At 30.8% G+C, this 14,300-nt stretch overlaps 1 protein-coding gene across 2 annotated transcripts in view; it reads right to left on the bottom strand.

Moving 5' to 3' along the window:
- Positions 1-14,300, bottom strand: part of LOC139481761 (HORMA domain-containing protein 2-like) — a 64,599-nt gene that overhangs the window by 44,639 nt on the left and 5,660 nt on the right. For both annotated transcript variants that reach the window (XM_071265251.1, XM_071265252.1), the window contains exons 4-12: positions 8,894-8,994; positions 8,466-8,486; positions 7,802-7,828; positions 7,058-7,122; positions 5,766-5,917; positions 5,120-5,223; positions 4,663-4,673; positions 1,930-2,068; positions 356-479 (exon numbers count right to left, since the gene is read on the bottom strand). In XM_071265251.1, the coding sequence (XP_071121352.1) occupies positions 356-479; positions 1,930-2,068; positions 4,663-4,673; positions 5,120-5,223; positions 5,766-5,917; positions 7,058-7,122; positions 7,802-7,828; positions 8,466-8,486; positions 8,894-8,994 (744 nt within the window). The remainder of the gene's footprint in view (positions 1-355; positions 480-1,929; positions 2,069-4,662; positions 4,674-5,119; positions 5,224-5,765; positions 5,918-7,057; positions 7,123-7,801; positions 7,829-8,465; positions 8,487-8,893; positions 8,995-14,300) is intronic.

Genomic DNA, 14,300 nt, shown 5'->3' with positions numbered 1-14,300 from the left:
AAATCTCTTTTAAAAGTAAATGAATTTTAAGCATAAATAAATGAAAATAAAAAACTATAACATAAAAAAAAAAAAGTCTTTGAGATTTTTTTTTTCTTTAATTTCATACATAAAAAATGGTCATTTGAAAGATGAAATTAGGTGCCAGGAGATTGCGAGAATGCAGGATTTTGCTCTATTTATGGCAGAGCTTCTGGGGGCCTTGAGCGGCCCCCAGACCCCCTGCCGTAAGGCACCAAGCTTACAGCTCCATGTTACAGCCGCCTATAATTTTAATTCAGCCTTCTACTTCAATTTCCATGGAAAGCCCTGTAAATGGGCTACAAAATACAGCACTTTCACCAAAAATAGATACCTGGTATTTCAGGACTTTCTGATGGTACAACTGCCTCAAGTGATTTACCATTCTCTGTTTGTCTTTGTGGTTTCTCCATTTCTATCAGATCATCTTTGAACTGGTATACCTCTTCATCTGGTTGCTGTTTAAAACAAATTAACAGCAAAAAATAAGCATGTCTGTCAATCTACTAATTTAACCCTTTCAACACTACACAAAAAAATAAAAAAAATTGGCTGCTGCTGCTGCATTTTTTTTGTGTTCATTTATCAAAACAGTATATTCCTTTTCAGACTTCTGTATCTTTTTTGTAACAAGAAATACAGACAAAGTTAGTGCATGAAAAATGCTCAAGAGAGCATAAACTGTAATGATATGCAATTATTTTAGTAAAAAAAAATTTGAGATACCTGCATTTTCAGGTAATTAACAGGTAAAAGGTGTAAATTATTGTATTTGTGTTGAATTTTGAATAAAAGCGACTTTAATCTTCATTTATTTTGTTGTTTTATCTGCCATATAAAAAAAAGAGACACCAGTTGCTTGATTCCGTAGCATATTGCACCATACACAAAGCATAATGTAATTGTGGTGCAAATGAGTGGCTCCGTCCTCAAAATTTTCAGTCAACCTCAGTTTCCCCCTTTTCTACGTCTTGTAAAGATCATTCAAATCATATTTCCCACATCATTGAATGTAATAAAGACATTCAGATAACAGGCAACCTTTAAACTTTATCCTTGTTTTCAGTTTCGTTATTGAAATGCTGAAATATTTCCATATTTACAGTGTTGTTTTTGATTTCCACCATTTGCATTTGTCAAAACATAATTTTTTTTTATTTTCCTTCCATTTTCCTTCTACTGCATGATTTTACCATAAAAACTCCCCAGGATTTCAAGCGCAAATGGGACTTTGTATATCCTCAATTCATATGAGGAAAATTAGAAAGGACCCGAATGAAAACCGAAAGTAATATAAGTGTCTGGATGAAAAATCCATTGTCATCACAGCAAATGCCTTATATAGCAGTGGCGGAAGGTTTACGTCATTGCGGCATATGCTGTGTATAGTTTTGAAAGGGTTAATTTGAATTTTGTCAAAACATAGGCAGATTGGTTATTGTTGCAGATTCTAAACTGTTATCTACAATAAATTGGTAGACTTAATGGTATCTTTTAATATCCAAGCGCTACATTTTAACTCAGCTGTGCAGTTGAAAAAAATTGTAGATCTTGTCCTATTGATCATTTTGGTTATTTAAAGGTTTTCTTTCTCTATAATGGTTTTAAAATATAATAAAGGAAAACTTTACATATGGCTAAGATAAGGCATTTGAATATCACAATTAGAATAATTGGAATTCACAAAAAGTTTAAACATCACTCGTATAAAATTTTCATATCATGCACAAATATTCTGCTTAAACATAAGTTTTTCTGAAGAAAAAATTATAATAGTTGAAAATCTGATTCACCAACAAAAACAACTGATCAAAATACAGACTTGTTTACAATCAACAAAAGTAATAGACCACATAATTCTTATAAAAAAGTAACTCTGTGACAATTTTGAACGTTAACAAAGTATACCTGTGTTTCATCATCCATAATGTCATCCTGAACATTGATAGTGGTGATTTCTGGTTCTGTTATTTCTTCTTTGTTTCCATCAACATCTTCATCCTTCATCTCAAACTGTGATTTGTCAGTCTTGATTCTCATTTTAATACTGAAGGAATAGATTACCATCAAATTAATACATAGAATGAATATAAGTTCTTTAAACAAATTTTATCATTAAAAAATGACTGTACGTTTGACGGGCATGTTAACAAATTTGCAACAATTTTCTATAAAAGAATCACTCCCAAAAAAAATAAAAATGAAAATATTTTTTTTTTTTTTTTTGCAGAGGTTATATAAACAAGAGGCTCTCAAGAGCCTGAATCGCTCACCTGGTAAACAATGCCTTCGGCCATGCTTTTTGACGAAAAATTTTATACACCCTACTGATCATTCAAATGAAGATTGGTTGAATTTGTCATTAAAGGACAATAACCCCTTAAGGGGTCAATTGACAATTTTGGTCATATTAACTTATTTGTAGATCTTACTTTGCTGATCATTTTTGCTGTTTACAGTTTATCTTTATCTATAATAATATTCAAGATAATGACCAAAAACTGCAAAATGTCCTTAAAATTACCAATTAAGTGGCAGCAAACCAACAATGGGTTGTTTGATTCATCTGAAAATTTCAGGGCTGATAGATCTTGACCTAATGAACATTTTTACCCCATGTCAGATTTGCTTTAAATGCTTTAGTTTTTGGGATATAAGCCAAAAACTGCATTTGACCCCTTTGTTCTATTTTAAGTAATGGCGGCCATGTTTTTTGACGGATCAAAAATCAAAGCACAAACTTTGTGCAGGATAATCTAAGGAACAATCATGCTAAGTTTCATCCAAATCCATTCAGCAGTTTCAGAGGAGAAGATGTTTGAAAAATTGTTAACGACGACGGACACCAAGTGATGAGAAAAGCTCACATTTCCTTTTAGGAAAGGTGAGCTAAAAACTGCAAAATTTCCTTAAAATTATTAATTCAGGGGCAGCAACCTAGCAACGTGTCGTCCGATCCACCTGAATATTTTCAGGGCAGATAGATTTTGACCTGATAAACAATTCAACCACAGTCAGATTTGATCTTAATGCTTTGGTTTTTGACATTTTACCCCTATGTTCTACTTTTAGCCGTGGCAGCCATCTTGTTTGGATGGCCGGGTCACCGGACACATTTTTTAAACAAGATACCCAAAAGATGATTGTGGCCAAGTTTGGATTAATTTGGCCCAGTAGTTTCAGAGGAGAAGATTTTTGTAAAAGATTACTAAGATTTACGAAAAATGGTTAAAAATTGATTATAAAGGGCAATAACTCCTATTAAAGGGGTCAACTGACCATTTCGGTCGTGTTGACTTATGGGCCTTCGGGCCATGTGAGCTAAAAAGAAGATGTGGTATGATTGCCAATGAGACAACTATCCATAAAAATACCAAAATGACACAGACATTAACAACTATAGGTCACTGTACGGCCTTCAACAATGAGCAAAGCCCATACCACATAGTAAGCTATAAAAGGCCCCGATAAGACAATGTAAAACAATTCAAACGAGAAAACTATACATGGTTTGAATCACTGGTAATACACACTTGTGTAAAGTGTCATGCAAAAATCATAGACCTAAAGCAATACTAAAACTTTTTATTTAACTTTCCATACCTAAACATGAGCCATACAACTTTCACTTAAGGTTCCAGTCTTTCTGTTATCAAAGGGCATACGATACAGTTTTGATCCCGTATTTACAGTTTGATGAAAATTTGCATATAGGCTAATTTTTACCCGATTAAATCAAATATGTAATAAAAAATATACTACTTTTTTAGTTAAATCAGGTCGAAATTTTGTATATTTGCTCAAAATTTCGGATTTGTGGCCGTATTTTCCCTTTCGAAAGAAAATCATATTTTTTTTTGTTTTATAAGATAAACACAAATTGTTTTTTGTTAAATAATTTGTAATTTCTGTTTTTTATAAGTATCCTAAAAATTTATGCATTTTTTATTCAGAAATAACCCACATTTATCAAAAGGTCATGAATTGAGGAAAAAAACGTCATTTTTGGCTGTATATTTATCAAAATTTAAAAAAATGCACTATTTACAGTTTTATAAAATTTGGTCCACATAATCTCCCTGCAAAATGAAACAAAATGTCGTTTTAAAAAATACGGGTCCATGCACTTGTTTTCAAATTAAATCAGTTTGAATGATAAAAATTAGTCGAAAAATGCATCTTTTCCCGATATATCACAGTTTGACGTCACGAAAATAACATTTTACGTTAGCAATGTCATTACCTCCCCTGCAACTGTATCGTATGCCCTTAAGCAAAAAGTGCTACTCATAATCTGCTTTTATAGTTTCAGAGTAAAATTCACATCAATAAAACAGTTTCATAAAAGTTCAAACTCAAATAAATGTATGGTGTGCAGAAGGCACTTTTTATTTAATCTTGCCATGCATAAAATTTATAACTGATTATTTCATATTATTGTTATTACATTAAAATAAACAACACCGATCAAAATTTAATAAAAGTGCTTGCCACCCCCTTTTAATTCAAATAATACTGGAAAAGCCCTTACTAAACCAAAAAACTTGATTTTCTTATGAAAACTATGTGGTCTTATCAAAGGTATGACCCCAAAAAAAAACCAAAAAAACAAAGAACAACAACAGAATAACTGTCACTTACGTGTGAAATGGCTGCAATAATAAATTTATATGCATTTACAGAAAGCAAAACATTGAGACATAAAAAGAAACTACCTACAACTATGTACAATGATTGGAAAATAATAAAACAACATAAATTCAACCTTATATTCCACAGCCATGTGAATTTAAAACTGTTTACCTTTCCAAAAAAGCATTTGATCAACAGATTACTATATTAAAAATGCATGTTATCTATTTTTCTTTTTCTAAAAGACAACATTAATTATCTAGACTAGGCCTAATTGGAACAACTAGAATTTTTCCTACACAGTGATTACGTTTGCAAAAATGTAAAGCCGATAGTAATTTTATCACTGATGTGTAATCAATCCAGGATCCATAACTCAGTCAACAAAGATCATGCAAAGTCTCAAAACTTTCTAAATTTTGATGTATGGCAAAGGTAGATTGAATGATTGTATGAAATTTCTTACAGTTGTAACATCTCCAACTTTAATATTCATAGGTTCTTCTTCAAACTGAAAGCTATCTGTTTGTGCAGCCTTGAAACCTGGAGGTTCATAATCACTAGGTGTAACTGAAAATATAATATATTTCTTAATATTTCAATAAATACTTTATTTTTATTTCATAACAAACATTAGAAAATTGTGATTATGATTTTATGCAATAAAACGACCACTACTGGGATACTTATCCATGGTCCTTCAAAATATGAGTCAAATGCAATAAAACTACCACTATGGGGAAACTTAATCATGGTCCCTCAAAAAATGACAGTCAAAGCTTGTAACAACTCTTTGAGGGGTCTATACATGTAGGTAAACTATTGCATACCTTCAGTTTCCAACAGCAGTCCCAATTTCTGCCCTTCACCTTTGTCAACCCACTAAACATTATCAATTTTAATTTAACCTGAATATGTACCACACATTTGGCCTGGCAACAAACATGCCTATCATATGGAGTCTGTAAATATATATGTATTTCATCTAAAAATGCATTCATTGGTCTTATCTTATGGAAGTTGCCTTATTGTCTTATTATACCCAATTTCAAATATTTAAATATCAAGCATAAAATTTGACAAACTAATATAATGGTTAACATGGATCTTACGATCATCAAAGTAGAGAAGCTTCATAGTCATCATGACATCATCAGGTAATGACTTTAATGTTTGTGTCAACACTACAATAGTCCTCAAAAGTCTGATGGTTGCTTTCTTTGTCTCTGATGCTGAGTATGCACTGGATATTTTCTTGTCATTCCTGAAATGGCAAAACTTTCATAATAAAAACTGTTCAAGTGAAGATAACTTTTTAGATAGTGTTAACAAATTTGATAGGTTATATATGACTTTTTTTATTTATTTGAAATTCAAGAGGAGTAAATAAAGGATAAAATTAAAGATATTTATACATTGGCATATTCAGGGGGTTGTTTCAATGGTTGGAACCCCTCCCCTAATTTTTTCAATAATTTTTTTCTTAAAAATTATGTGAACTTTTCATGTTCTAAGGGGTTGGAACCTCCATTTTCAAAATGACTGGGTCTGCGTTTTGAATACACAGTACATATACCCTATTCAACTAATTTTCAAAAACAGTTCAAAAAAATGTTTTGCTTTTATTCTACTTCAAGCCATCATGTTATTACATTTTACTTGTCTCCTCATGGTTGTATGTCTTAAGTGATGAGTTTTTACTTTTCCTTTATTTATTTATTAATTTACATTTTAAAATATAATTTTTTAAATATGTTATGAAAATTCTTGCTGTCTGTTTTTATTTCATTGTGATTGACATGATTTTTGGTTACGTCATTGAGTTCGATCTTTTAATTTTAATCTTACAAAGGTCACATGTTCAAAGATGGTAATGCTGGTAATTTATAAACAATGTGCCTAGATGAGTTTCCTTTCCTGTGAATATTAATACAAAAATAGGGGTACAGTAAAGTTAGTCCTTGCAGTAAAGGCTGGAAATAATAACTCAAATAGACTTTTTTACAATCAATCAAAAGACTTAAATCAAGGTCAGAAACTTCTTTCATCATTCAAGTAGTTCTAAAATCAATTTACTTGCCAAAGGGAAATAACTCAAAATTTATATTAAATCCATTATCCAATTGTGCAATGTTTTAGGAACGACATCAAAAGTTCAATGTAGGATAAAAAAACTTACTGATCCCCTAACCCCCTATTAACTGAATTTGGGAAAAATTGATTGACCAATAAGGATATATATAAAATCGATGTCAATTAAACAAAACTTTCAGCAATTTTGACCCCAACCCCCAAACTATTTGAATTAAGTTTTTTTTTTATCCTTTATTGATTTTTTAGTAGCTAAAGCACAACTAAACATAGTTTTTGAATTCAACTTTGATTTAGTTTAAAGTATAACCACCTGTATATGTCAACTCCCCCTTCATTGGTGTAGGAAAACTTAAATGTGTATGACTCGATTACAGTCTGAAAATAAACAGTAAATAAAATGACAAAATTAACATTTCTCAACTATAAACAAAAAAAAGTACAATAACATCATTCTATTAACAAATAAAGGCAACTAAATAAAAAAAGATCTTCAGTTATACAAACAAAACTTCAGGACACTGAAGATTAGTTGTTGTCGCACACGTGTGTCATTTCCCAAAATTTTTGTTTTCTTGTAAATGCAAAAGAAAAATTATATATAAATTTGACAATTTGTGCAGGTATAAAACAAAAGAGAAGTGATTAAAATTAGCATTATTTACAAAATTTAGCATCTGGGTTAAATCAGTTGACAGAGAACAAATCTTTTTTTATATTTGGTGCAGACTTTTTAATATCCACTTTGTACTCATCATAACGGTTGCCACAATTGCAGCAGGATATGCTTCCCTTCCAGAGCACCTAAGATCATCCTAGGTTTTTGATTGGTTTTGTGTTGCTCAGTCTTAATATAATATTGCCTTTTATCATTTTTTTTTTTTCATTTTTTCAGTCTTATTAACATTTCCAATGATATTGTTCTGCTTTTCTTTGACTTAAAGACTTTAGATTCTGTCTTCAGTATTGTTCTCTCGTCATGATGCAGCATTGAATGTCCTGCCAATATGACTTAATTCAATCGATCATGGTAAATGTGAAATTTTGTTGTACTTACATCAGGATCTTCAGGGTCAACATAGATCTAAAATGTACAAAAATGTTATATAAGAATACATGAAACTGCATGTTCTAGCCCTAAATCTGAATTGCTTTCATTTTCAATATTGCATGTACAGAATCTGTCCTTGCCAAAAATGGCAACAAAATAATGGATATAAAAAAAAATTCTCACAAAAATCTGTTATAAGGCATCCCAGCATAGTTAAATAAATAACCTTCAATATATATTAATTTATACCAATGGCTTTTCTATAATAATCATATTCTCATGTTGGTTTCAATGACAAACTTTATAGAACTCATGAATTAAAATAAGTTTTACTGTATTTTTCATTCAAATCAGTTTGATAAATTGATGATCACTGTCAAGCAAACTATCCATAGTCAGACAAATCAAAAGTCTTTTTTTTGTAAACGTTTTTTCTAGATCTTTTAAGTATTAAAAACTAAAATTTGGAAATTGTTATCAGGGTGTAATTTAAAAGTTGAACTTACATGTATTCAAGTTGAAAACTATGGAAACATTTCTATTTGATAAAAAGTGTTTATTGTTCTTGTAGTCTGTCGTATGCTTTCTGAGAATAGCTAGAAAGAGTCCATCAGGAAAGCCTCAATTCCTCCAATTGTTATTTTTTTTTTACAAAACCAAATCTACTTACCCCTATAATCAGCATTCTCAGCTGAAAAATAAAATAAAAAATTTACTTAAATTTATTCTATCTAGAATATATTTTGAACATATATACTAAAATACTTAAATGTAAAGATAATTATCTGAATTCTCTGTAAAATCTCTAAATGAAGTAAAAGACAGGAGTGTATAACAAATCAATCACAGCATTATAAAACAAGAGCATCTGATCAACAGAACTAAAAAATTTATCTCTTAATAATAAACCTAAGCACAATAAAATAAATTGAAAATACCACTTCACAGACTTAGTGCATCTGAAGTGCTTTTTTGGAATTACCAGGCAAATATTTTATGCATATAATTCATATGTATTCATGTCATATAAATTTTAAACACACTGTTTTACAAAAGTCCAAAAATCAAATTTAAGACTGTTTCAAGTAAGCGACTTACATATTTCTTTTCAATGGCATCAAAACAGCCTTTCACCCATTTGATAACTTGACAAGCTCCTGGGCATGAACTATCATCTCTCAGTATCTTCAAGTTCAGGTCTTATAGCAGAAAACATGGATTAATTTAAACAGCTATTAGAAGTTATGAAACAAATAACGTTGTCCCTAAACAGCTATTAGAAGTTATAAAACAAAAATACAATTTCACTTTTTTATTTTGTTTAATATTTAGTAATTGTATAAACTCAAAAAACATTCTTGCCCCTGCTGCAAGAAACAGCATTCAAAAGTCTTGACTAGGAAATTTCTTCAAGCAAGACAATTCTTCAAGCAAGACAAAAATGAAAGCTACCAAAAGAAAGCTTTTTCAGGTACAACAGCTAACTTAATTTCTAATCTATATTTAAACAATCACAGGGATCTCCATGGATGAAAATTGAACCATGGAGGAACTTTCACCATTACAAACCTTGTCTACGCTGTACAGTGTAGCGCGATCGGAAGTATTTTATCCCTCCATACAAGGAATGGTGAACATGCTAATTCATTGCTTATTTAAATTATATTTATTTGAATTTTCATTATAGAATTAGAAGTATCAATATTTTCATTTATTGCCGTTTTTAACCATTCAAATGCCAAGTCTTCATGGTCCCCCCTTAGTCGAGAATGACCAAAAGCTGTCATGAAGGTCCCCATGCAGATTTCTTTTATTTTTACATCAGAGGCCCCTGAGGGGGCCTCGGGTGTATTGCCATCGCCTACTTTTCAAAGATCAAAGAGATGCATACATAATTGGTGTTGGAATAATAACCGACATTATAGACCCGCGGACCTATATAGTGCAGAATAAAATTCCGTATCGCTTCTTTTAAATTCATGTTTTCAATGGATACTCAGTTTTTTTTAATTTTTCTTAATGCAAAATTTATAATATGAAAATGTTTTGTCGTTAGAAATATTTGTATATTAATCAAACGATCTTCAATATCAATGACGCGTTGAAAAATTGTTGTTGCGGATGAATACCACGAGTGCGCAAGAGGGCAAGAGCGAGCGTGTAGAAAATCGAGAGGAAATCAATTCACACATTTATACACAGAAAGGTAATTATATTTCAATTATTTGATTTGGAGTCACCTTTTTAAACCGTTTGTAGCATATTTGTCTAAAATATTAACGTAGCAAAACCAGGAAAATTTAATCTGTCATAATATTAAAATAAATTATCAGGTCACGTCCCGGCCCGCAGCCATTTTGAAAATACCAGTAGATTGGGTAGGAGTAACAAGAACCTGCAAGGCCTTTAAAGATAAGGTTACTATTTGTGTATTTTTTATAACAACAATTTGTTTTTATAAAGATCTCAACAATTTTTGGAGTTAAATTTCTTTTCTTCGTAAATAACAAGTAGATTGATCACTTGGACACACACACGGAACTATTTTCTGTTTTTTTAAGATACTGTTTCGGATTTTCGCTCCTTCTCCGACTTAGTTTGTTGCATTAGTATATGTGAATATGTCCCTTGACTGGAAAATACGCGGAATTTGTAATGACTTTGACTATGTCTATGTAAGTAATTCTAATATATAATTATTGGTTGAATTTATTGTTTATATAATATTCAGAGAATCTCCGACTTTTTCTTCTTCCAATAGAGTTGGACTCTTTTTGAGTGTATAAAGACTCTTAATTGCTCGTAAAATCAAGAGTCTTACTTTACACTGAAATGTCAGAATTTGGGTTAATCACATTTACTGAATTACTATAGATATATTGGGAGAAACCTTACAGTTTTGGAGATATAAATATAGATTAACTGTCCTGTTTTTTAAGTCTTCCTTAGCTTGTAGTATTGTATTATTTTGACCATACATGACATGTATCGCCAAAATTATATGATAATTTGATGACATACTTGTGCTTATCATACTCTACAGCATTATTTAATTTAAATGTGTAACCATATTCATGTCAAATTTTAGTAACTTATATTAGACATTTGTTCACACATACATGCATATAAGAACTTGAATTGAGCAAATATGATTAGTTATATCTATGAGAAATACAATCAGTTAACTTTATCTATGAGCACCCATGAGATCTTAAATTGAGCAAATATGATCAGTTATATGTTGAGTAAAATTTGAGCTAGATCTACTCAATTGAGTTAGATATATATCAATATTGAGACTAATCTAAATGGTTATTTGAGTACACATGAGACTATTTATACTATTGAGAGCAATATTGGGATACTGCATGAGCAAACTAAGCAAATCTTTATTGAGACAAACCTATGAACGCTATATTTTTAAATTTGTTCTTGACAATTTGTTTTTGTTTATTTTTAAAAAAAAATATAGGGACAACAGAGTTGGTGTATGTGGGTTCCATTCCCACCCTAGGCATTCATTTATATTGGCTGGTGCAAAGCGGGCAGTTTAGCTTAGTGGCCCCACACTGACTCTGTTGTTCATATGTTACTTAAAAAAATTAGGCGGCATCGTTCAGGTCTTGCCATCTTTATTTTTCTATTCGAAAATCAGACACAACAAAACCATTGAATAATTGTGAAAATTATACCACAGATAACTATGGTAAAACTTTAATTGTTTTTGGCATAATTAAACTTGGCTGCCATCCAAGATCTAAAAAGTTTTTATATTGATGAATTATATATATCAGATTTGGATTCTTTTGGTTACAAAACATTTTGGATGGTACATGTAGGTAGGGGCCAAATCTTTATTCCTGAGGCTTAAAGCTTTCAGGTCTGAAAATTGCCCAAAATCATCACATTTTGACAAATTTGGAACGTAAAATGTACTTTTATGAAAAGAACTGATTTATTGAGTGTTAAGACTTTTGAAATAGACCCAAATTACGAACCAAATTGAGAACTTTTTGGAGTTTTATAGTTTAGGCTATTTTGGGCAATAAGTGAAACTTGTCCTTTAAATCAGTGGTTTCACAATAACCATTATATACTAAGTATCTGTTAGAAGATAGCTCTTTCACAGTACATTGTTAAACTTAAAGATAAATATATACCGACAATGACCAATATTAATGATGGAATGAGATTATACATGTATATATACTGTTTTATATTGTTACATGTACATACATAAATGAAAATTAAAACCAAACTGTTGTCATTATTCATAAAAAAAGAAAAGGGAGGTATGATTGGTATAAATCAGACACCAGCTCTAGACAAAATGATGAAAAAGAAATAAAGCTTATAACCATACAACATTTTTACAATCAGAAAAAAACTATACATAAATCAGTTAGAAATAGCCATGAAATGTCAAATGTTAAACAATATATACAAGAAAACTAATGGCCACATCAATGTACAATCGGGAAATCAAGATATACACCAAAAAATTACAAGGCCTGTTTTACAGGTTTCTTACAAAGGACCGACACATTCATATGGTAGTTGTGTTCTATATGTATAGTGCAAAATGTTCTCATTGCTATACCAGTGGTATCCAAAGTATTAAATACAAAACAAAGTAAAAAAAACCTAACAGTTGAAAAACTATCCAAATGTGATATTCAATTAACAAAAATACCATCATTAGCAAATGGCTATCTACATATAATACGTAACATTGTAATATTTACAATGAACCATTTAATAATTAGAAAACAGAACCTACAATGTACATGTATAGCTGCTGATTTAAAAAAAAATATAATGGATAAATGATTGACTGTTACAATAAAACCAAGATACAAATGTTACTCAGTAAAGCTATTTATGAACATTTAAAGAGTTTGTGTTGACTGCAACAAAAATCTAGAATAAGGGATAGTAATCTTGCTGTGTTAACATCCATTTAATTAGCAATTGATCCAAAAGCTAAATGTTTCAGAAAAAAGACCTGGATACTACATGTACAAACATTGTTAATAAATGCCATTTGTAGAGCAGGAACTGCTTACCCATCCGGAGCACATGAGATCACCTGTTTTGGTGGGGTTCGTGTTGCTCAGTCTTTAGTTTTCTATGTTGTTTCTAGTGTACTTTTATTTGTATGCATGTCTTTTTCAGTTTTAGTCATGGAATTGTAAGTTTATTTTCCATTTATGAGTTTGCTGTTCATCTGGTATCTTTAGCCCCAGGGTTTCCCCTGGGTCAATTATTTTTTTCGCCACCTCTTTCGCCAAAACAATATATTTTTCCCCACTTTATTTTTCAATTAGCCACAATATTACAATTTATCTGTTTTGATATGATTGTCTTGAACCTCTTTTTCATAGTTCAGTGAGTGACTATATAGCTACTCGAAGAATTGTTTGCTATGTTGATTCTCTATTATAAGTTATATGTTAGCGATTTTTGTATGTGTGCAACTATATGGTCATAATGCCAATCTAACAGTTCTCATTTGACCAAGTAATCATTGATAATTCACAAAATTAAGTTTCCTAGTTCAAGTCAGTATCTCAGATATGATAGCAAATTATATTTAATATTTGTACTATATTGTATGGTGAACATATCTGTCTGGTAGGTATAATATAAACACCTGTCATTTATCAATAATTCAACACAACTTGAGGTCCTCTGATGTTCAGTACTTCAGTACTTTGATTGGTAATTGTTATGGGGGTTAAAAATCATCTGATGTGGAGCTTATTTTTCGTGGACACTGTCAAATTCAGAGCCCATTACCGGTATGGCTGATTTGCAGCAACAACAAAACAATTCGTACGGGTTATGTAAAAGGTTAAAGAGATTTGTAAAGCAAACGTTGACAAATGAAAAGGTTTTTAATGACTTTATCTGGAAAAATTGATGCTGTGACAGTGCAACATGCATCTTTCGAGTCTGAATAGAAACCGGAAACGCGGATGTATCAATTTGATTGTAATATACGAAATGAATTCGGAATTTAGATACGATATTTCTTTACAGGAAATATTTAAGTTTTTACTTTTTTAAACTTTTAAAGTAATTCTAAATTATCGTTACAGCAGTACTCGAGTTATTTGCGATGAAATAATATTTACTGTTTTGCGTCTTATTTTGTACTTCTTAAAAAAGGGGGATGCTGATTGCGTAAGTCAAAATAAAGCACGTGTTCGACTTGTTAAACTGTTTTCTTTGTAACTGGATTAATTTATTAATTTATTTATTTAATCTAAATGATCATAATCATTTGCTGAAACTTAGTTGATTACTTCGACAAATGGATCGTCTATCCTCAGATAGTATTCTCCTGTCTGGTTTGTTGATCTACCTGTACAAGCTCAGGTACAAGTAATTAGCGATCTTAATCCGGATATCCATCAGGCGTTAGAACTGTATTGGATTATAACATAAAAAGCCTAAGGGTTATGCAATTACATGCATTTGATTATAATTGATAAAAAAATGG

Source organism: Mytilus edulis, chromosome 7 (genome assembly GCF_963676685.1).
Source record: "Mytilus edulis chromosome 7, xbMytEdul2.2, whole genome shotgun sequence".
NCBI classification, from domain to species: Eukaryota; Metazoa; Mollusca; class Bivalvia; order Mytilida; family Mytilidae; genus Mytilus; species Mytilus edulis.
The sequence above is the reverse complement of the archived record's forward strand: the minus strand, read 5'-3'. Positions and strand labels throughout refer to the sequence as shown.